Source organism: Moschus berezovskii, chromosome 12 (assembly GCF_049115385.1).
Source record: "Moschus berezovskii isolate FMDL1 chromosome 12, NW_MosBer_1.0, whole genome shotgun sequence".
In the NCBI taxonomy this organism is placed as follows: Eukaryota; Metazoa; Chordata; class Mammalia; order Artiodactyla; family Moschidae; genus Moschus; species Moschus berezovskii.
Genome location: NC_142471.1, coordinates 4,551,006 through 4,576,334, shown reverse-complemented (window position 1 = coordinate 4,576,334; position 25,329 = coordinate 4,551,006). Strand labels below are relative to the sequence as shown.

Below are 25,329 nucleotides of genomic sequence, written 5' to 3'. Positions count from 1 at the left end.
CTGAGCAAAGAACCAAAACTGATGCTCTCATTTCCACAGTGAGGAAAACCTCAGCTCCAATGACCACTTCCAGAAACAAGACTTGAGCAAGACCTTCTGAACACCTTTGCCAACTGTTGCTTGTATCCATCACTATTCTATCAAATTTATGTCATCTGGCATATGTGTTTCCATTTCCCCCCTGGAAGATGGTGATAAGGAAGTGGTTTGGGCCAGTACCTGAAGTGTGCTTTAAATCTTGAAATAGCTTCCTCAGCCAACAAACAATGTCATAAATGACAGATGCCACTCTGATGGCACAAACATTGTAAAATTGTCAGAGATGGTGCAGGTAGCTTTACGGTTCTGCCTTATGTATCTGATTGGGGTCTAAAAGTAAGGAGAGTGGAGTAAAATTCATACACCTTAGGAAAGTGGGCATTATTGGTTTCTAGAGATAGAGATGTCATAGAGATGACAGCCCTGCAGGAGGGCACATGGACATCTACTTGGGTTTATAGTAACCAAGTCCAATAAAACAGGCTTCAGACAGACTTCAGATAAGTTGGAGCCAAGAGGATGGGAGGCCTTCATTTGGAAGCTTTTATTTGTAGTCCACTGATTTAAAACATTTCAGGAAGTCTTCTGTGATTCCCGTCAACTGACTTTTTTCCTCTTTCCCTTCCTCCCTTATCTTCTCGTGATGACGAGGGGTTGGCAGTGGGTCCTCTTGGGGGGACTGGCCGTGCTAGTCCTCATTTGGCTCGAGCTGTGATTAGGATTCTGAAATGTCTCCTGGCGTGTTGGGAAGAGAGATCATTTTATGCCACCTAATTCTACATCTCGCATAAAATGTGTCTATGTGAGTTATTTCCTAGCCTCTAGCAGTATATCTGGAGAAGCCCATGGCAACCCACTCCAGTACTCTTGCCTGGAAAATCCCATGGAAGGAGGAGCCTGGAGGGCTGCAGTCCATGGGGTCGCTAAGAGTCGGACACGACTGAACGACTTCACTCTCACTTTTCACTTTCATGCATCGGAGAAGGAAAAGGCAACCCACTCCAGTGTTCTTGCCTGGAGAATCCCAGGGACAGGGGAGCCTGGTGGGCTGCAGTCTATGGGGTCGCACAGAGTCGGACACGACTGAAGCGACTTAGCAGCAGCAGCAGCAGTATATCTCCATTCCAGACTGGGAACTTAGAGCTGATGGCCACTGAATTCTATGGCCCCAACATGACAATTAAGTGGAAATAAAGAATCATTTTTCAAAGGGAAGAGACAGAGACCTGGTCAGAGGAAAAATGACTCAGTCCAGAAGGACCATAAGCCACACAACATTCATCTCTTCTGTTCCCATCAGAAAGAAGAGATGTGAGCGGGAGATACTGGGCCTTGATAAGCCACATTGGAAAACCCCTGCATATCTTTGCTTTTAAACCTCTGTTGTATTTCGTTTACTTGTGTTTTAAGTTATTTATTGGTCAAAGGCCTTTGATGAAGGACATTTTACACACACACACACAGTTGAAGTTGTAAACATGACCAGTTTTCACGGACGCGTTGGTGGAGGTCCAATGGGAAAACACATAGGATGCCGTCAGAGAAGTGCAAAGTATTAATGAGAAAATCGTCAGTTAGATGCACACAGGAGACCAAACCCCTGTCTTAGGAGAAAGGAAAACAAACTTTCTTTGGACTAGATGAACACAGCAAGAATAGATGCCTCTCCACTCTTCCTATCATCGCAGTGAGAGGATATTGAGCTGGGAGTTTCTGGTTGCTTCAGAATTAGAAGCAAATGCTGAAGGACACGGGCCTGAAGGCCCTCTACTCTCAACTGGGAACATGAGGGGAGGCGCCCGCCCCAGGCTGCACACAGCATCACCACCTTCCACACCGCCACCCTCCACACACGCACACCTGCTGGCCACGTAGGAGACAGAGCCTTCATGAGAGATGCTCCCCAGTCCCACCTCCAGCCCCACATGGGAGGGAGCAAACTCTCCCACTGAAATCAGATGAAAGGAAAGCCACTGCAGCAGACCCTCTCCTCCAGCTGGGAGTGCCCCGTGCTGGGGCCGAAGTCTGCATCTCCCACGCGAACCTCCATCTGCATCTCCTCTTCAGAGCCAAGTCCCAGACGAGGAGCCAAGTTTGGCTGGTTTTAGGAGAAGCAATTCTCAAGAAATAAGAGTGAAGGAGTGAGAAGGAGGAAAAGTCAATGAACAGGGAGTTACTGAGCTGATCACCACCGAGGCAACTGGAGCACCAACCAACTAGGAACCTTCTGGAAAAAAATGTGTGGAATGCTCCTCAGAGCCATCCCCTGGGAGCTGGGGCGGCAAGGGCATTAAGCCACCAGCTCCCACCCTGGGATTAAGGGCTGCCTTCAGGGGCACTGCTCACGCCCCTTGCTCACAGACTTCAGAGACAGCCCCATGCCAGAGAAGCCTGTTGGGTGCTGAGGTGCAGAGCAGTCAGTGGGCACGAAGGCGTCCACAGCTGGAGAGGGCACGGTGGGCGCGGCCGAGGGATCGGGACTGCGGGCCTCACGTCTCTGCACGAGATGCACCCACACACCGACTCTGTGAGCAGGACGGCATCTCTCTCCCTGTCTTGGGCTCCGCGCTGCTCTGTAATGTAACTGGTTCAGCAGGTGTTACCACAGCCACAGGGGGGGTCACAACAGCTCAGGGGCTGCCCGTCAAGCAGGGAAGAAGGAAAGGGAGAACGGTGGCAGGCAGGGCACCGGGAACCACCTCCTCGCCCTCACCCCGGCCGCTGCAACACCACCATTCAGTGTGACAATACACGTGAGCCTCCCAGGAATCAGGTGGACATGACAGAAGGGATCCCCCAACCAGTGCGCCTACTGGTCAAGGGCCACACAGGAAGAGGCTGGGCTACATGTAAAAAGCAGGGATTGCCCCCATGGAGTGGAGAGATTGCGTTCACGTCAAGATCCGGGAGGTGCTGCAGGGGCCTCTGGGGACCCCACACCTCAGCTCCCCAAGAGCGAACATGTAGGCATGTGTTCACGGGGGTATGAGAGGCTGTGTTGGCCAGGGTGGTAGTGATGGCCCACAAAGAGAGGATTCCAAACACTGGACAAGGAAAGATTTGAATTGCACGGACATTTCAAACTGGACTGACAGGATGAGCATCAGCAACTGAAAATGCCCCGGACATCTGTCATTATCTGCCCAAGATACCACAGAGAAATGGAGAAGATGTGTTCAACAGAGCACTGCAGACCAGGGAATAGTCAAACACGATGCCTTTGTACCCGCGCTGAGCAGAGACACCCCAGTGAACCAGTTATATTACGGAGTGGTGCGGAACCAAAGACAGACAGAGACAGATGCTAAACCATCTGAGCGCCCTGCTGCTTTAGAGGGGCCCAGTTAACCCCTGTGGTGACAGCTAACACTCTCTGGGATGCTGGAAGGAGCTGGACAAACAGAGTGTGACTCAGGACGAAAAGCTCAGGGAATTAAACTTTATAAAAAGTTGAATTAAACAGAGAAAATTATGATATGAAGTAGCTGGTTGTACTTGGGTGTTTACATTTCCTCAGATCTTATTCTTAACCAAATTTTCTTAACTAGAGACCCAAAGCTCCTCCTCCCAGAGAGGAAATGAATAAGCTGAGAAGATCTGCATGCAACTGTCTGTATGCAATCGTCCATACGTTTGTACATATGTGGTTTTGTGATGGAAGAAACCCATCGTTTTCATTAGCTCCTCTAGGAAATCCTTGATCTCAACACTTATTTGTGTTACTAACCAGTATTGAAATTTTGCCAATACCACTGTTGTCAATACCACTGTTTTATTTGTCAGGAAATAACTGGAAAGCATTCTGCTTCCCCCTGGGCTCAGAGAGTCCCTGGCTTGTGGCTGCGCAAGCTCCAGCTGGACAGCGCATCCCCCTGGTGGCCTCTGTGAGAACTGCAGCCAAGGCCCCTGGTTCCGAGAAGACGTGCCAGGTCCGATAGTCCTGCCGGTGACGAATGTCACAGGCTGAATGTGCAGTCGGCACTCTGAGTCACAATTTCTTAACCTTTTAATGACCATGTAATTTTGTTAACATGCAATAGGAAAAGATAAGAAAGGAGTTGATTTTGAGGCATTATTTTCTAACAATAGGACAGGTGGACTTAGCACAAGAAAAGCCAAGATAATACTTAAATAACTGAAGTTTGGGAAACTGTGATCCAATTAACCCCTCCCCCCTTTTCTGATGAGGGGAGTAAAGTGCAGAGAAGGTAGGAAACCACATCAGGTCACAAAGAGCTTGTTAGTGGAAAAGACAGGATCAGACTCAGGCTTCCTGAACTCCAGTCCAAGGTTCTTCAAGGTACTGTGAACCTCCTCCTTGCCAGGTGGTAGTGCTAGAGCTAGAAATCGAATCCCAGTGGGCTCAAAAAGTGAATAGGAACTAAAAACACAGCATCCAGGCAGTTCATACGAGCAAAGGCAACAGGGTTAACAAGGTACGCCAAGGGTTTCTGTGGGCTTCACAAATGGTTAATAATACCTTTGTGGACTTCCCTGGTGGCTCAGATGGTAAAGCATCTGCTTACAATGCGGGAGACCTGGGTTCGATCCCCAGTCAGGAAGATCCTCTGGAGAAAGAAATGGCACCCCACTCGAGTACTCTTGCCTGGAAAATCCCATGCACGGAGGATTGTGGTGGCTACAGTCCATGGTGTCGCAAAGAGTTGGACACAACTGAGAGACCTCACTATAACATACATCTTTTTGTAAAGGACATATTAAGTTGAGTGACATGAACATGCTGTCTTTATGGGTCACAAACAAATATGAGAAATGTCAGGTGATATAACCTGAGGATGTAGGGCATTGCCTTTTAGTTCACAGAGCCCTATGAGACACTCATAGGGAACGATGGAGTGAGAGAGGTTTTTTTAATTGAAGTATAGTTTATTGACAGTGCTATGTTAGTATCTGGTGTATAGCAAAGTGATTCAGATATATACAGATATAGATATATATTCTTTTTCGTATTCTTTTCCATTATAGTTCATTATAAGATATTGAATAGAGCTCCCTGTGCTGTACAGTAGGGCGTTGTTGTTTATTTTCTATATAGTGGTGTGTTTCTGCTAATCCCAAACTCCTAATTTATCCCTCTCCCCACATTCCCCTTTGGTAACTGTAAGTTTGTCTTCTAAGTCTGTGAGTCTGTTTCTGTTTTGGAAATAAGTTCATTTGCATCATATATTAGATTCCACATGTAAGTGAGACTCTATGATATTTGTCATTCTCTGCCTTTATCTGGCTTACTTCACCTAGTATGATAATCTCTAGGTCCATTTATGTTGTGGGAAATGACATTATTTCATTCCTTTTTATGGCTGAGTAGTATTTCATTGCCTGGTGGAAAATCCCATGGACAGAGGAGCCTGGTGGGCTGCCGTCTATGGGGTCACACAGAGTCAGACACGACTGAAGCGACTTAGCAGCAGCAGCAGCAGTATTTCATCATGTACATATACACCACAGCTTCTTCAGCCACTCATCTGCTGATGGACACATAGGTCGCCTCCCTGTCTTGGCCTTTGTAGACAGTGCTGCTATGAACTGGTGCTTGTGTCTTTCTGAATTAGAGTTTTCTTCAGATACATGCCCAGGAGTGGGATTGCAGGATCTTACCTGCAATTAACTTAGCTCCAGTTTTAGTTTTTTAAGAAGCCTCCATGCTGTTTTCCACAGTGGCTGCACCAATGTTCATTCCTACCAACAGTGTAAGAGGACAGGGCATTAGTGTTTAATGAGGACAGGGTTTCAGTTTGAGAAGATGACGAAGTTCTGGAGATGGATGGTGGTGACGGCTCCACAACAATGTGAATGTACTTAATGCCAATAAGCTCTGTACTCACAGATGGTTGAAACAGTAAATTTTATGCTACGTTCATTTTATCACATAGGAAATTTAAAAACTGAGTTACTTCTTAAAGCACTCAGTAACTCTTACACAAGTGTTTTTTAAATGAATAGAAACACAATACATTGGCAGATGCTACAAATGGCCCATGACAGGGGTGGAGGACCAGAAATAACCCCAAGGATCAAAAGAAAGAAAGAATTAAGTAGAAAATCAAGTTGGGACAGTCCCGTGTGAGAAAGGGACAGGAAACAAGCTGATACCTCAGTGGCAGATTAAAATAAAAATAAAAACAGGAGGTGAGGTTCACCTGTCCCTTAAGAGGTAGGAGTTCACTCAACAAGCATGTATAAGGAAGCAGCTACCACACACGCTGCTCTATGCTTCCTGCAAAACTGCAGGACAAACAAGCGAGAAAATAACCAGCCTCACTACCAGGCAGGCTGTAGGGAGCCGCTAAGACCAACCGAACGTGAGTGAGAGCTAGGCCGCGCAGGCTTGTAACTGTCAGCGCCAAGGGGAAGCTGGAAATAAAATGAAACTGCTGTGACCATGTTTGTACCCGAGCAGAAGCAGAGCTGTGCTGTGACTCGGCTAATCACATTCATCACCACCCCTTCCTTCCAAGTCTTTAAAACCCAAAGAGAGAGGTCACCAGCAGACCGATGAGAACAACCGCTTACAGACATTCCAACAGGCCAACACCTGGGGCCCAGCTCCGGACAGCCTGACTCAGCTGCTCTAGGGTAGAAGCTGGACATTTAAAACTCTCCAGGTAACTCAGACGGGCAGCCGGGCCTGAGATCCACCGAATTAGAAATAGCAGCTGCACTCCATCTAGTCCTGGTCCCAGGAGACCCTTGGGTAGAGGAAACAGCAGAAGATGCCCTAGAGGTGGACTCAGGAGGAGGATGCATTTTCATCCCTCAGTCAGAGGCGACTGCCTGCGATCCTACAGGATGACAGAAGACACAGAGGAAATCCACCCCACCTGCTCAGGAGGTGGGCTCTCCCGGGGAGCTTAGTGCCCAGCCGGGCCCATGCGGGTTAAGGGGCCTTCCTGCCGCTGATCAGAAGGGCTTCTCGGGGTGTGTGACCCACAGAGGTCTCTCCCTCTGGAAGGAACCCCACTCCACCTCCACCCCCGCCCAACCAACAGAAGGGAGGGTCTCCTGGGCTCGGCTCCTACATGTTCTTCCCCACTCGGAAGTGGGGAGAAGGGAAGAGGACCCCGGGGGAGTGCTTACCGCTTAGCTGCCCGGCGCAGGGAAGCCTGAACCTGGGCCCCCAGGTGGCCCAGGAGGCCGCTGAGGGCGGGCTGTTGAGAAGGAAGCTGAAAGTGCAGGCTGCTTCTCTCCTTCTCCAGGGCTTCTAATCTTTGTTGGATCGTCTCAGCTGGAAACCCAAAAGGATGAGAGAGAAATAAAGAAACATGCGACTCAAAATAGACAACCCAGGGCCCCCGGCTCCACCCGCAGCCTATGGTCGCCTCAGTGACATAATAGAAAGGTCACTTGTTTCTAGGTCAGCACTCTTCATCTCTAGGTTGATATTTTTTAAGTATCTTCTGTCTTTTTATTGAAAATACAGCCCCCAGAGCTTTCATTCTTCTGAGTCTCAGAGGTTACGGTCCGTGTATTTATATGATGATCATCATTACGACCATCGCATAAGAGGCTGCTTCATAGTGCGCATGCTCAGTCAGTCGTGTCCCACCCTTTGTGATCCCGTGGACTGGAGCCCGCCAGGCTCCTCTGTCCATGGGCTTCTCCAGGCAAGGATACTGAAGTGGGTTGTCATTTCCTACTCCAAGGGATCTTCCCAACACAGGGATCTGCATCTCTTGCATCTCCTGCATTGGCAGGTAGGTTCTTTACCACTGCACCAGCTGGGAAGCCCATACCTCACACGAATTATTTTTAACACCATGATGATCACTTAGGAGAAAACTTGCTAATTTTGATGAGTTCTGTATAACCAGTTGAAAAAGATCAGTGCCCATGTGTTGACTTTGAGAATGTTTCCTTAGACACTGTCCATCAAGAGAGACTTACTCACAGTTACTAAAGTCACCAAAGTGATGCTCAAACTCTGTCTTACGACAAATGAGCAGAGATCCACTTCTGTTCAGAGTATGGCTTCTATTATTTTTTCAAAGACATTAAGTCTCCTAAGAGAAGGCATAAACACTGATCACTGCGAGATATTTTTTCTTCAAAGAAAATAAGCTGCACAAATTGGAATCCCATTAACTAAGAACTTACCCTCATAATCAAACACCTCAAGAACTTGAAAGTTTCCCATAAAGCTATTTTTTTTAGAAATGCAAGGACTGGAGTTAAAAATATATTCATCAGAGCTCCCCTCCTGTTGGTCCTTGACAGGTGGGAAGGACCTTGATCCCCTTCACCCCTGGATAGTAGATGGGCTCTGGGGCCCCTGAGACCCCAGGCAGCAGCCTCCAGACACGAGCGCCACCTGCTGACCCCGGTGTGCAACGCAAATACTGCCCTTTACTATCAGGGCTTCCCAGGTGGCTCGAGTAGTAAAGAACCCGCGTGCTAATGCAGGAGACACGGGTTCAGTTCCTGCATCAGAAAGATCCGCTGGAGGAGGAAATGGCAACCCACTCCAGTATTCTTGCCCAGAGAATCCTATGGACAGAGGAGCCTGGAAGGCTACAGTCCATAGGGTTGCACAGAGTCGGACATGACTGAAGTGAGTTAGCACACACACATCCTTTACTATATGTGCCATGAGAGGATGTTCCAGAGGCTCTGGCCTACATCACAGTGTGTGCTAACTTGCTCAGTTGTGTCTGACTCTTTGTGGCCCCATGGACTGTCGCCCAAAAGGCGCTGTCCATGGAATTTTTCAAGCAAGAATATTAGAGTGGGTTACCATTTCCTACTCCAGGGCATCTTCCCAACCCAGAGACTGAAGCTGGGTCTCTTACATCTCCTGCATGGGCAGGCAGATTCTTTACCACTAGCACCACGTGGGAAGCCCCAAAATTTAAAGGAAAGTTCTTTAAAGATACTCTTTTACTGTCGTTGCTGTTGTTTAGTCACTTAGCCATGTCCGACTCTTTGTGACCCCATGGATTGCAGTCTTCCAGGCTCCTCTGTCCATGGAATTCTCTAGGCTAGAATACTGGAGTGGGTAGCCCTTTCCTTCTCCAGGGGATCATCCCAACCCAGGGACTGAACCCACTTCTCCTGCATTGGCAGGTGGATTCTTTGTCACTGAGCCACCAGTGAAGCCCTAGTTCACAATTTATGTTTACATTTCTACAGCCCTACAGTTCATTTTCCAAGTGAGCCATTTCTATAAGACTCAGTTTTAAATGGAAACACTATTTCAGCAAGCTTGTTATTTTGAAAGCTCTTTGAACACACTTTTATCCTACACCGGCGGAGGTCAGCGCTAATCACAGTGCACCCCTCTTGGGCAGCAACACCTACTTGGAGGAGATGAGGGCCCAGGTGTCACGGGGAGCAGCCCTGAGTCTCTGGGAGTGCCAATGGCAATATCTTCCCACCCATTTGATGCAGACCTTGGGACTAATAGCCAGAAACTTGCTGAGAGAATTTGACAAGAATTCATTCTAGCAACACAGGAAAAGGTCATACGTCCTGTTGGAGACCAAGTAAAGGTACTGCCAGGGCTCTCCTGTGCCACCTTCTTCAGAAGGACGGTGGAACTAATTCAGACGCCACACCTACAACACACAGCGGACTCTGGCTGACAGGTCTACTAGGGTTGCGCCCAAAGTTCCCCAGTCCAACCCGTTCTCTAACACCAGGCTTCATTCTTTTAAAATACTTTATTTTAATTAATGTCTACATTTTTATTAATTTATTTGCTTTATTATTTAGTTATTGACTTACTTCTTGGGAGAAGGCAATGGCACCCCACTCCAGTACTCTTGCCTGGAAAATCCCATGGATGGAGGAGCCTGGTAGGCCGCAGTCCATGGGGTCGCTAAGGGTCGGACATCACTGAGCGACCTCTCTTTCACCTTTCACTTTCACACATTGGAGAAGGAAATGGCAACCCACTCCAGTGTTCTTGCCTGGAGAATCCCAGGGACGGCAGAGCCTGGTGGGCTTCCGTCTATGGGGTTGCACAGAGTCAGACAGAGTCAGACACGACTGAAGTGACTTAGCAGCAGCAGCAGCTTGCTGAATAAAACCAAAACTTCAGTGAAAAGCAAGCACGTAATACCTTATATGCTTTAAATTAGCATACCAATGCAATCCTGATGCAGTATAAAGATGTGTCAAGATATTATCACATAGAGATTAGTAGGACACTGAGTTGGCACCTCAACTCTGCCATTTCTAGCTGTCTGACCTTCAAATAACTTAACCTTTCTAAGCTTCCATTTCCTAATCTGCAGAAACAGGCCTAATAATAGTCCTCACATGACAAGGTCTTCTGAGGATTAAATGAGATAATCCACACAAAGTATTTAGCGCCGTGCCTGGCGCCTGGCATGTGTCCAAGATGCCTATTATTAGTTACACAACTGCATCCTGGCCTTCAGGAGTCCACAAGAAAGTTAGAGACCCAGGCTGGGCTCCCTCCACTGGTCACTGCACTGTAAATTGCACCCTTCCGCTGCCACATGAGAAGTCCCACAGAGAACCCAAGCTGGTCTAGCAGAAGCAAACACTAGAAATGGGAAACTGGCTTCCAAAAATCAGATTCACAATAAATGCCAAAGGAAAAGTAATTGTAATTATCCCAGGAAATAACTGCGATTAGCTATGTTGATTGCTGCCACTTACTTTAAATTTTTTCTAATTTATGACTTTAGAAAGTGCACTAGATCATCTCACACCAGTCAGAATGGCCATCATCAAAAAGTCTACAAACAATAAATGCTGGAAAGGTTGTGGGGAAAAGGGAACCCTCCTATACTATTGGTAGAAATGTAAATTGATGCAGCTACTATGGAAAACAGAATTGAGGTTTTTAAAAACTAAAAATAGAGCTATCATATGATCCAGAAATCCCCCTCCTAGCTGTATATCCAAAAGAAACCAAAATTGAAAAAGACACATGTATCCCATTGCTAACTGTAGCACTATTTACAATAGTTGGAACATGGAAACAACCCAGATGTCCATCAACAGATGAATGGATAAAGAAGATGTGGTACATATGCACAATGGAATATTACTCAGCCATAAAAAAGAATGAAATAATGCCATTTGCAGCAACATGGATGGCTCTAAATATTGGCATACTAATTGTCAGACAGAGAAAGACAAATATCATTATGATGTCATTTATACGTGGAAACCAAAAGGAAAAAAAAGTGATTATTGCTGTTTAGTTGCTAAGTCCTGTCTGACTCTTGGAACCCCATGGACAGAGGCCATGGACTGCAGGCTGCCAGGCTCCTCTGTCCATGGGATTCTCCAGGCAAGAAGACTGGAGTGGGTTGCCATGTTCTACTCCAGGGGAACTTCCTGACCCAGGGATCGAATCCACGTCTCCTATCTATTGCATTGGCAGGAAGGTTCAGTACCACTAGTACTACCGGGGAAGCTCTCATTTGCAGCTGGATGAGTATAAAAACGTAACACTCATCAAATCTAAAATCTACTGCCTTCCTCGCAAGATTCTGCTCCTCCTTCCCAAGGCACCATCTGGGCCTACAGTTGTGCATTCTCTGACTTGGCTTCTTCCTGTAACTCCAGGTTCTGGCGATGCTGGTGATCCTCCCTGTGGTTTCCCCACACTCACACCTTCTCCATTTGCTCTGTGTCCGGTCCAGCCCAAGTCTCACCATTTCTGCAGCTGAGTTACTTCCCGCCCAGGAGCTCACATCTCCACCGTTTCATCTCTGCACATCACTGCCAGGGCTCCCCTCACGACACTCAAGTGTGAGCAGCTCACGAGCCAGTGAACGGACACAGGAATTCAGAGACTGCCACACGTCATCACGAGATGTTCTCCGAATCCCGGAGGACTTGCCTGGCCTCCAGGACAGAGGCCAAATGTCTATGCCTGGTGTTGGGGACCACAGGCACACTGTCTAGCCTAGCTCACTCCTCCCCCATTGCACTCTGCCCCAGAGTGATGCAGTGGCAACACTTCTTGAAAAGAACACAGAATCTAAACACTAAGAATCAGGGCACCAAGCTGGTATAACCATTTTGGAAAACTGTTTGGCAGTAACTGCTAATATACACTAACTATATCCCATGATCCAGTAATTCCACTCCTAGAGATATATCCAAAAACACTTCCATCAAACAAGACATATGACAACAGTCATAAATGTATTTATAATGGTTCGAAACTCAAAATAACTCAAAAGGACCACAGATAAATAAGCCACACAGCACTAAAAACTGAACCAACTACTGCTACACGCACAACATGGATGACTATCATACACACACAGTACAATTCCATTTATAGAAAGCTCCGAAACAGGCAAAACCAAATTATGGTGATAGAGGTCAGAATAATGTTTATCGTGGGGGAAGTAAAGGTATTGCCTGGGAAACGGTGATGAGGGAGTCTCACTGAGTGTGGGAAATATGCTGCATCCCATTCTAGGCGGTGGTTACAGAGGGCACACATACATAAAAATTCCCTGAGATTTGCACTGTACAATACAGCTTTATGCACCTTATTACATTATTGGCCTTCCCAGGTGGCACTAATGGTAAAGAACCCACCTGCCAACGCAGGAGACATAAGAAACGTGGGTTCAGTCATTGGGTCAGGAACATTTGCTGGAGGACAGCATGGCAACCTACTCCAGCATTCTTGCCTGGAGAATCCCATGGACAGAAGAGCCTGGTGGGCTACAGTCCATGGGGTCACAAAGAGCTGGACACATTTGAACCAACTTAGCATGCACCTTATTACATTATTAAATATTTTACCTCAATTAAAAAATTTTAGTGCATAAAAAATAAGAAGCACCTGAATTCTATCACCAACTTCAATGCTGGCTGAGTTTTCAGTGTCCGACAGGTCACTTCCCCATTTAAGTCTCAAGAGTTTCATCCAGTAAATGGGAAGGTCTCCTCAGGGGTCTAAAGAAGTCACAATTAGGATTAAACAGCAAAGAGATGTACTGGTGGGCAGCTCACAAGAGACATGTTCTCTCAGCCCTGAGGCTGGAGGTCTGGTGTCACCGAGGCCACATCAGGCCCCGTCAGGGGCTCTCCTGGGGCATGGGGGGCAGACAGTCACCATGCACAACCTCATGGGTCTGAACAAGAGGGAGCCAGCTTCTTCCTACAAGGGCACTGATCCCATTCACGGGCCCCATCCTCATGATCTGATCACCCCAAGGCCCCAGCTCCTAACACCACCACATCGGAATTCAGGGTTTCAACATATGAATACAGGGGATGCAAACATTCAGTCCATCATATGCTTCAAAGAGTGGAGGGGACGCCTCAGCCCGAGGGGCCCATTTTATCCACCCACATAGACTGTGTTTACACATATTTTCTATCTTTATCCACTGAGAAAGCCTAGACACAACAATACCCCAGTGGCAGCGGGCACACAGATCGTGGTTTCTAAACACCACCCTCCTTGAAAGGAACTGGAGCCCTTGGAAGACTGGCTGATTCTAAGTCTGAGGCAGGGCCTGTTCAAAATGAGTGTGGAATATCTTGTTGTACAAATAATAAGGACAAGCTAAAGACTGATGCGGATGTACCAACTGAACACAAGAACTACTTTGAATGAGCTCCTGTAAGTGGCGCTAGTGGTAAAGAACCCGCCTGCTGATGCAGGAGACAGAAGAGATGCAGGGTCCATCCCTGGGTTGGGAAAATCCCCTGAAAAAGGAAATGGCGACCCATTCCAGTATTCTTGCCTGGAGAATTCCACGGACAGAGGAGGCTGGCAGCTATGGTCCGTGGGGTCACAGAGTCAGACACAAGTAAAGCAACTTAGCACACACACAGCACAAGACAAACCTAGAATAGTTCACGAATCAAATAAATAATGCTATGAATGAAGTACCACCCACTGAACAGAACAGGAATCTTGCAATTGAATCTTTGCCAATAGATTGCCAACTGCTAAAAAGGAATGGCTCTTTGGTAATGTGCAGGGTAGAAGTGCAATCTTAGCATCTAATCAGTTTCCAGAGGACAAATGTTAACCGCATGCTAAGAAGTCTGGAAGCCACGGGCATCACCAGATGGTCAAGGTTCGCATCAGCGTGGCCAGAGGAGTCTGCCTATTGAGATGCATGCTAAGATGCACCAAGAAGGATACAGTCCCTGTCCCCCATTTCCATCACGTCTGTCAGGGCTGCACCGCCTGAGTCCAGCCACGAGGAAACATGTTGGAGGTGGACCCACGTTGGAGGTCATCCAACAAAACGTAAGGCCTGCACGCCTTAAAACTCTCAAGGACACAGGACCGAGCACTGAGGAATGGTCCCAGACAGGAGGAGACCGAGGGAACATGACAACCACCCGCAGCGTGTGTTCTAGTCCAGGGAGGGTAAACGCCCAGCACTGGATCCTGGCTGGTGGCGTGTGGACAGTCTGAGGACCGGACAGCAACGGTGGGTCACCGCTGACTCCTCGGCTGACTGAGACAGTTGCAGGGTGTCTTTGGGGATGTGTGTGGGGTACGTAGGGCTGCTGAGGTATTGCGTCTGCAGCTGACTCTCAAGCAAGTGATACATGCATCCAGCGGGGGACCCAGAGGGAGGGAGAGATGCGAGCTCTTTGTACTGTACTTGCAACTTCTGTAAGTAGGGAATTATTTCCAAATAAATTCTTTCTAAAACTTATAAATAGCAACTTCCCTGGTGGTCCAGTATCTCAGACTTCATGCTCCCAATGCAGGGGGCGTAGGTCTGATCCCTGGTCAGGAAACTAGGATCCAACATACCTGCAACTATAGATCTCACATGTGGCAACAAAGGTCAAAGATCCCACATGCGGCAACTAAAGCACAACATGTCACATAAGGAAATTTTGCTTAAAATTTTTAATTTAAAAGTTAAATAAAAAATAAAGCTTACAAGTAGAGAACTTCAGCACAACTAAATGTGGCATTTGTGACCCGACACCCTCTGTCTGGATTCTGCTCTGTCTTTAAGCAACTCTCTTCTATCCTTCTATTTGGCCAGTGGATGAGGAAACATAACTCATCGTCCCTGGCTTTTCTCTCTCGTACACCTCTGCAAGCTTTCTGCACATATTGTTCATCCGATTTCAGTCTGAAGCTCGAGTCTGAAAGCCAGAGTTTTAGCGAGTGCTGCACACAGCAGGTGCTGGGTGAATGTGCTTGACTGACTGACTGTCGGAACAGTCACAGCATTAGAATCCGGGGTTGCATTTTGCAAACATGGTGGAGTAGTACAAACAAACGAACTCAAAGTTAACCGGGAAAGATATTACCAAGCAGCAAGCAAAAGGAAGCAAAATATGTTCTCAATGATACTATGTATTTAATTTATGAATCTAATACACTATTTATAGGACCTCAGCAATGAAAATGCTAACCAACATCTCATTCCAATTTGGATCAAGCAAATGCTTTTTTGATGTTGCTACAGTGTATTTCTTAATGTTTAATTGAGGGGCAGCGCTCATCTGTTATTCCTTGGCACATCAGTCCTAAGCACCTGTTTCTTGGGCTACAAGATGGAAACAGAATGAAAGAAAAGTAATTTCTACATCTATGAATAAATAAGCAAACGATCATTTACAGAGCAGTAAGAAATCTTCACTCCTAAAAGCATCCTGCTAAACAAACTCAATTCCTACTGCCTTGTTCTGTCTATGGGATGACGGAATAGATGGTGTAAACCCCTTTCTTGGCTGTGCAGCCATTCTACATTCTAAGGGGGCCCTTTAAAGTTAAGAAGCAATCAGTGTCTTCCTAAGTCATTCTGCCTTGGTTTTTACATAATAGCCAAGAAATGCTATTCATTGAGAGCTGAATAGTGTAACAATTCCACATTATCATACACACCATGTGAGATGACCGGTTTACAAAGAATAAGACTGTGATAAAACGTATTTCAGACTGACCAGAGCCAGCCTCTGACATTTCAGTGTGTTGGAATCTGCTGGACTCATTATCATAAAAATCAGCCACTCTTGGGGCACTGAAGCCTTCAAGCATAATAATCCTTTCTGAACATCTATTACATGCCCAGCACCATATATACATTATTTCTGAGCTTCACAGGACTTCTATAGCAGGAATACAATTGCAGAACCTAAGATGCGGAGAATTTAAGTCATTTGCACAAGACCTGGGCTTCCCTTGTGGCTCAGCTGGCAAAGAATCCACCTACAATACGGAGACCTGGGTTCGATCCCTGGGTTGGAAAGATCCCTCAGAGAAGGGAAAGGCTACCCACACCAGTATTCTGGCCTGGAGAATTCCGTGGAATGTAGAGTCCATGGGGTCGCAAAGAGTCGGACACAACTGAGTGACTTACACTTTCTCTTTTCAGAATGTGAACCTTGACACTTTTGGTGGCAAACTATAGCTTTTTCTATTAGACTTCCCAAGATCCACCCCCAAAACTGTACCAGCACCCACAGTTTCCCTCATCACACAAAGATGCTGTCTATTCATCTGTGTGCGTCCCTAGAGACAGTGGCACTCGCCAGGCAGAGCCGAGTCCTAATCATCTCTGCCAATACCCAGGTCAGCACTAGGCTTGTAGCAGGTACTAAGCAAAGGTACTAGATATTTATTTATTCATTCATAAATAAATGAATGTCTATGTCTGCATCAAGAATGCTGTAGACATGGGAAAACAACAACCATTCTATGCACACTGCTAGTGCCAAGCGCCTTGCTATCTATCATGATGTGCTATATGTCCTGATATCTCACAGTGACATATAGCACAGTGAGGGGGGCGTGGTTGTTCCCATTTTGTAGATCAAAAGACTGAGGCTCATGGAAAGTTTAAGAGATATTTTTTCTGGGTTAGTTGTACAGCTATGTGGATTTAGAAATAAAACCAAGGTCTGTCTGACTCCAAAACCTGTTCTACAGGGAAGATCACATCCTACAGTGTAGACCATATCCTGAAATACAAACCAGGATGCGTTATACAAGGCTTCCCTGGTGGTTCAGATGGGAAAGAATCTGCCTGAAATGCAGGAGACCTGGGTTTGATCCCTGGGTTGGGAAGACCCCCTAAAGAAGGGAACAGCTACCCACTCCAGTATTCAAGCCTGTTGAATTCCATGGACAGAGGAGCCTAACAGGCTACAGCCTATGGGGCAGCAAAGTCAAACACGATTGAACAACTAACATATATACATACGTTATGCAAATACAAACTACTCTATCAACTCATCTTTCACCTGACCCGCTTTTCTCATAGGAAGCATTCAGGAGCCAAAACAAACCAAAAAAAAAAAAAAAAAAAAAACTGGCAAAAGTGGAAACAGCCTCAGATCCAATTCTAGGGGAATGTTTAAATAAATTATGGTATTTAGCCACTCATATGGAATGGTATGTAGCAAGTCAAAAAACAATTCGAAAATCTGTGAGGGAGCATTTTAATATTACACAAGAAAAACAGAATACAAAATTACATGAACAGGGCTTCCCAGGTGGCACTAGTGGTAAAGAACCCACCTGGCAATTCAGGAGCCATTAAGAGACACGGTTTCGATCCCTGGGTCAGGAAGATCCCCTGGAAGAGAGCATGGCAACCCACTCCAGTATTCGTACCTGGAAAACCCCATGGACAGAGGAGCCTGATGGGCTGCAGTCCATGGATTTGCAAAAGTTGGACATGACTGAAGCAACTCAGCACGATACAGCACAGGGTCCATAATTATTTATAAACATGTTTTTTTTTTAAATCTGAGAGAACTAAGAATTTTGGCAATCAGTCATGCAGTTGCAGGTGATCTTTTCTTAATTTCACTGCTTATAAAATCAGCTGTAAAATCTTGAGCTGTTTAGTATTTAGGAAAGTATTCTATTTTTTGAAAGCCTACTGGTTACTTATCCCACTCTTTGATTTCTGCATAAAAAATGGAGATTGGCTTCCTCCAATTCTTAATGCTAAACTGCTTAAAGTAAGCCTGGTCTCCCTGGGTCACAGATCTTTTCAGTGTATCCCAAAGAGGATTTCCAGAAATGTTATATTTTTAAGCTCTCCAGTGTGTGGAAAAAAGACTAAGAAATTACTCTGGTTGTGGTATAAAAGGAAAAACAAACATTTGGGGGAGATACAAAAATTTCAGAAGACAAGCAATGATTTAATCATGGTATTTGCTCACTCAGCATTTAGCCTATCACCTTGCTCTTAACAAATATTTGTTAACTCTCTCTGAAGTATTTTCATAGAATATTTGGTTTGAAGCATCTGTTCTTCCTCAGCAAAAATTTACTAGGCAAAATCAATTGTGAACGATCAAAAGAGCAAAAGTAATGAAACTTCCAGGTTCTTCCCCAGGTCTGGGGCATGTCATTAGACTAGCAAGTGTGTGTGTGTGTGTATGTCTGTGTGTGTGTGTAGGAGTGTGCCCACAAATGCTGTCCTTTGGCCTGCAGACCATGCTTCAAGTCGCAATATTCAGACACAACAGAAAACATAAAGAATTCCTCAGGATCGTGAGTTTGCCAAAGGAAGGCTTGGTTATGGGTCCCTCCAAAATACTCTTTGCCTCAACTCTCAAAACTAAATTCACAAGAAAATATTTCTTCCACAAAATGTCAATTACCAAATGCCCTAGGAAAGTAACTGACCGACTGAATTTTGGTTACTTTTTATAAAAGCCCAAGATATTCAGAATTATAAAAATTGTCTCTAAAGTATGTTTCCACAGATGCTGTGGAAAATGGACCACTGCATCTGTGTGCTCCGAACTCATTGTTCAGAATCTGCGGTGGCTGAATTTCTACTGGCAAGTCTGTTGTCCATATCTTTGTAAGAGCCAGGTCCCCCCATGATTCCAACCACTTCCAATACCTATACCTGCCTCTGCTCCCACCATCACCACCATCCCAGCCGCCACTGCCTACTCCTGTTGAATAGAGAGACCCACCAAACACGCCAGCTACTTATTACAAGACAGGAGTTGAAAGCATTTCCAAGATGGAGGAACATTCATTTCCAAATAGCTGCAAAGCAGAGAACCCAGAAGAAATGACAAGAGAAGAAAGGCAGAACAATGAAAAATGTTGAAGAGAACACCCTCCAAAATATTCTGTCTCTGCATCTTGAGAATAAAGATGATTTTTTAAATTTATATTTTGGAACTTACTAGATTTTTTTTACAATGATCATGTATTGCTTTAAACATAAACTAATTATTTTTAAAATTCCACTTTTATATAAAAGCATCTAAACACCCCCAGTTGGGCTTCCCTGGGAGCTCAGTGGTAAAGAATCTACCGGCCAATGCAGGTGACACAGGAGACCCTGGTTTGATCCCTGAATTGGGAAGATTCTCTGAAGTAGGAAATGACAACCCACTCCAGGATTCTTGCCTAGAAAATCCTGTGGACAGAGAAGCCTGGCAGGCTACAGTCCATTGGATCACAAAAGAGTCAGACATGACTTAGCAACTCCACAAGAAACACCCCAATTAAAAGGTAGAGATAAATTGGGTAGAAGACCAAGATTCAGTTACATGCTACCTAAAAGAAGCCAGTCCAGCTTTGCTTGGATTAGTATTAGGATGATACATGTTTATGTGGTATTACTTTAAACCCTTTTATGTCTTTATATTTAAAGTGTATTTCTTAACAAGGCCCTACTATAGCCTATGGAACTACACTCAAGATCTTGTAATAACCTATAAGGGAAAACAATCTGATAAAGAATATACTGGGTTGGCCAAAATGTTCATTTGAGTTTTCCTGTTTGCGTGTGTGTGTGTATGTGTGTGTGTGTGTCTGTGTGTGCACTTAGTCACTTTAGTTGTGTCTGACTCTTTGCAACCGCATGGACTGTAGCCCACCAGGCTCCTCTGTTCACAGGACTCTCCAGGCAAGAATACTGGAGTGGGTGCCATGTCCTCCTCCAGGGGATCTTCCCGACCCAGGGATCAAACCTGGGTCTCCTGCATCTCCTGCATTGGCAGGCGGGTTCTTTCCCACTGATGCCATTGGGAAGGCCATAAAGTGATTCAGAGACACACACACACACATTTATATATATATATCACTTTACCATACACCTGAAACTAACACAACATTGCAAATAACTATACTTCAATAAATAAATATGAATTTTTATAGATAAATTCCACTTTTCGAAATAAAAGGTAATTATCAGCTGGTTCATTCAGGTAACAGCAAGTAGGGTACCTACCTGGTGTCAACTAGCACTAATTATGAAGTAACCACAGTTGGGCATGTTTTGTTTGTTTTTTTTCAGCCATCTAAAACTGTATAAACTGTGAAAGAGAAACTCTTGTTTAAAATATAATGGCAGGGAGGGGGGTTCGGGAGGGGGAACTCATGTACACCCAGGGCGGATTCATGTCAATGTATGGCAAAACCAACCAATATAATATTGTAAAATAATTAGCCTCCAATAAAAATAAAAATTTAAAAAAAGAGAAAAAAAAACATAAAATAAAATATAATGGCAGATCTTTCTACGTGAAACAACTTTTTATGACATGCTCCTCATTTTAACTGAATTTAGATATATGACCAGTCATTACCAAAATGGCTTAATCACTTAGGCAGTTGCTAACTCACTTAGCAATTTAGGCACACAGCTAATAAATGGAACACCTCTGTAGACTGAATACTGAAGGTTTATTAGGATGAAAAGGACAAAACTTTATAACAGACTGACCACACCTGCAAGGCTATGGGCATTTCTGGAAAGCAGTAGCACAGCTTGAATAGATTCAGCCATTGACTCCTGGACCTCTTATAGAATAACGCTATTGCAAATCCAATGGTCTCTTCTGAGCTTCTCCTTCATGGGCTCCTTTATCTTTCTCCACATCTGTCCAAGGGTTTGGGACCACTGAGTTGATGTGTCTCTCAGCCCTGTGAACCTTCTGTTGGCCCCAAGGCCATTTTTAGAAGTCACACAAGTGAGAGAGTTCAAATGCCTATTCATCATCTCTCTCCACTGGTTTTGGTTGCACTCTATTTTCATTATTAAAGTGGACATGACATTCAATTAGTTCCTGTGAACAGACTTTTCATGAGTAATTTGCTCTGCTGGTGTTTCCATACAGAATTAGTTGGACACATCTGCTTGTCACCACTCAAAAGCCACAGTCTCTCTCATCCTTTAGATAACAACCTGTAATCTTTCTGGCCTGCATTGTTTTTTTTGTAGAGCATCTTTCAATATATCCATTTCTAATGGAATTCAAAATATTAGGAGTGCACTGTTAACCAACCACTGTCATTTTAAAAATATAATGCAAACCACATTGATGTGCCTGTCCCCTTCAACAATGGACAAATAGAATATTCCAAACACGATGCCTCATGCCAAAGGATTCTCCTAAATTGATCTCTGGCTAATGACATGGCAACATAAACAGCTTAAATTCTTTGAGTGGCATAAAGGGATAGAGATAAAATGGCATAGTCCAAAAAAACTAAGAAGATTAAATAAATTCTTTCCCCCAGCCACAGCCATTCCAATTAGGCTGAAATCCAATCAGGAGGAATCAAGCATGCTAGAAACAAAATAGAACTAAGCTGTTTTCTTTCAGCTGAAGCACCACGACACAAATAAAACTGTGACCTTCAATTCAAAGGCAACGTTAATAGAGAGAAATCACAAAACAGCAGCCAGTGATCAGAATGACTACTAAACAGCAACCCTTTCAGCTGTGAGCCTGCATTTGTACTGGTTTCAAGCAATGCCCCTATAAAGAGTAAGGAGAAGCTGCTGGGACTTAAAAGGCTCTCTAGTTTTAGACCTAGAGTCCTCAGGTACCTTGAAGATTTTAGAAAAAAAAAAAAAAACTGGAGTGAGTAGGAATATTTTCCCAGAGCAGGACTGCAGCAGTAACTGTAGACACAGGAAACACTTCAAGGCTTCCGCTTCAAGATGGCGGAGTAGAAGGGCTTGCACCCATGTCCTCCTGCGAAAGCACCAAAATTGCAACTAGCTGTTGGACAACCATCAACAAGAGGTCCCTGGAACCCACCAAAAATACCCCACGTCCAAAGGCAAAGGAGAAGCTGCCGCGAGACGGTAGGAGGGGTGCAAGCACAATAAAATCAAAACCCATACCCACCGGGTGGGTGACCCACAGACTGGAGAACAGTAAAGCCAAAGAAGTTCTCGCGCTGTCATGAAGGTTCTGAACCCCACGGCAGGCTTCCCAACCGGGGACCTGACAAAGGGACTGGGAATCCCCAGGGAACCTGGCCTTGAGGGCCAGTGGGTTTGCTTACAGGCCTTCCAGAGGACTGAGGGAAACAGAGGCTCCAGTCTTGGAGGGCACAAGCAAAACTTTGCACATACCAAGACTCAGAGGAGAGCAGCAATGACTCCGCAGGAGGCTGAACCCAAACTACCTGCTAGTGCGGGAGGGCCTCCTCTGGAGGCGTGGGCTGGCAGGGGCTCACCACAGGGGCACTGAAAGTTCCCCCTTGGCGTAAACCCTCCTGGAGTTTGCCATTAACCCTACAGTAGAGCCCTCAGACCCCGGGGCTGGGTCACCTCAGGCCAAACATCTATGGATGGCGAGGCAGTGCACCTTCCACTTACCAAATCACTCTGTTTGGCTCCCCCCTCATATATATGTAACTGTTTTATATTGTTAAGTTAGTCATGTTCCCATTATGGCTTGCAATTGTAATTATCTTTTATTTTTTGTCTGGCTATTGATTGTGAAAACTGATAAACATCTTTCACTATTGTGATTATGTAACTATTAGTCATTTAATGCCATTGTATCATGATTGGTCAACAGAAAAATAATAGAACTCTGTATCACCAAAACTAGGATCTAATAGAAAAACCTATAATCGCTTTTTAAAATCCAAATGCATATCAGAATTATCTTGAGATTTTTTTTTGAAAAATATAAATGCTCAGGTATTGGTTTTTTCTCCAGAGCTCCAGATATGTTTCTAATGAGCAGTCATGCTTAAAAACAACTGGAGTATATGATGATCTTTTACTTTTATCGAGTTTGTTTCACTTTTTCTGTTTCATATTCAGTGCTCCCATTTCATTCAGTTTATGCTCTCCAATTTCTCCATCTCTTCTTTTTCCTGATGTTCTATCTCAAGCCTTTATCAAGTGTAGTAGAAATGCTTCTGTATATATATATATATATATATATATATATATTTTAGAAAACTTATGAATTTTTTCCTAACTAAAAAAGTTATGACATTTTGATTCAACTTGTTTGACTTAGGATGAATAGAATGCTAGATTTCTAATTTAAAATAGATATGCAACACAAGCAACAAAGGTTTACTGTATAGCGTAGGGAACCATAGTCAATATCTTATAATACCCTATAATGGAAAATATAATCAAAAATAATATATGTGTATTTGTATAGTTGAATCATCTTGCTGTGTACCTGAAACATTGTAAGTCAACTATACTTCAATCATATATATATATATATATATATATATATATACATATTTAAACAGAGAAAGAAACATCTCAATTCCTTTGTATCGATTATTTCTGTTCAGTCATCAAGTCATGTCCAACTCTTTGTGACCCCATGGACTGCAATATTCCAGGCTCCCTGTCCTTCACTATCTCCCAGAGTTTGCTCAAGCTCATGCCCAGCGAGTCAGTGATGACATCCAACCATATTATTCTCTGTTGCCCCCTTCTCCTCCTAATCTCAGTCTTTCCCAGCATCGGGGTCTTTGCCAATGAGTCAGCTCATTGCATCAGGTGGCCAAAGTATTGGAGTTTCAGCTTCAGTCCTTCCAATGAATAGTCAGGGTTGATTTCCTTTAGGATTGACTGGCTTGATCTCCTTGCTGTGAGAGGAACTCTCAAAAGTCTTCTCCAGCACCACAATTCAAAAGAATCAGTTCTTCAGTACTCAGCCTTCTGTATGGTCCAACTCTCACATCCATACATAACTACTGGAAAAACCATAGCTTCGACTATACGGACCTTTGTCAGCAAAGTGATGTCTCTGCTTTTTAACACACTGTCTAGTTTTGTCATAGTGTTTCTTCCAAGGAGCAAGTGTCTTTTTATTGATAGAACCAAATAAATTCCCCACGTGATTCCACGTGGCATATAGTCATGGGCCCTGTCCATCAGGCCCTTCATCAGTTAAGCACGACTCCAAGAGCAGAGCTTCCAAGCCCCTGAGTTAAAAAAATTAGAGAAGTTGGAGGATCAATAACTCTTACTTGGTGGAGAAGTCCAACTCCTGGACCAGCCTTACTGCCCAGGAGTGAGAGGACTGAGCTCCTATAGGTGGAAGACAATGTTGCCTTGTGAACAGCTTTCTGCCTAATATCTAAACCAGTCAGTATTTATGGAGTGAGTGAAGAGGGCTATATGCACATTCTCAGAACAAACTTTGGCATTATAATCCTGAAAACTAGAATCTTAAAGATAAGTGCCATAGATTGTATGTTATCCTGAAGATAAGTATCTAAAGATGTACAAAATGATCAGGTAAACATTTAAAAATGGAGTGGTGTGATTCTCTCTGATTAAGATCCTCTAAGATGAAAAGAAAATCAAAAATTTTAAATGATTTCTTTGCTTACGGATCAGAAGACCCAGATTTTTGCCCTGGATTCACTGGGACCAACTTTGTGATCTTGGAGTTATTTAACTTTTGTATACTTAGTTTCCTCATCTGAAGATACCTGAATAATCAACTTGTGCCACTGTCTAATTCTGAAACGGCAAAAAAAGAATACCTGTGAACAGTTTAAAAAAATACAAGTGGCAGAGTTGTTACAAAAAGTAAAAATGATTCAAAGAGATTGTTGTGAGGGCCCAACTTGTTGATTCAGATTTAATCCAACTCAGATGACATCTATGTAAAATTCAGCATACATTCCACGCGGCCCAGCACCTGGAGGATTGTCTACTGTGGAGGAGTTTATGTCAAGTCTTGCTGTGTGCATCCCTTATCATAATGTAAATGATACAGCAGCTTCCGGGCCCTCCTTCTCCCTCCCAGCCCATACTCCGTTCACACATGGGCTTTAGCTTCCGGCTACCAGTGGTTCAGAGCCATGTGGAAGTCAGAAGTCCTTCAAGGACCACCATGACACACCAATACAGAATTCCATCATTTGCATTTGCAGAAATACCCATAGGTGTGCCAGATAAAATTATAGTGAGCACCATTGGCGCCCATGAAGAAAAGAGAGAAAAGCACCTGTAGGACTAAGCAAGACAAAGCCTTTCTGAGTTTTTCCATGCTAATCTTTTGCTACATGTCCATCCACTTTATTATCTTGCAAACACCAGCACACAAGTGGTAGCAGGCACCAATGCA

At 44.6% G+C, this 25,329-nt stretch overlaps 1 protein-coding gene and 1 non-coding gene across 3 annotated transcripts in view; one reads left to right on the top strand and one right to left on the bottom strand.

Moving 5' to 3' along the window:
* DISC1 (DISC1 scaffold protein) overlaps positions 1–25,329 on the bottom strand; it is a 407,183-nt gene that overhangs the window by 263,969 nt on the left and 117,885 nt on the right. For both annotated transcript variants that reach the window (XM_088841835.1, XM_055425806.2), the window contains exon 4: positions 7,138–7,285. In XM_088841835.1, the coding sequence (XP_088697961.1) occupies positions 7,138–7,285 (148 nt within the window). The remainder of the gene's footprint in view (positions 1–7,137; positions 7,286–25,329) is intronic.
* Positions 4,531–4,602, top strand: TRNAC-ACA (transfer RNA cysteine (anticodon ACA)). The gene has a single exon. It is a non-coding gene; the product is annotated as a tRNA-Cys (tRNA).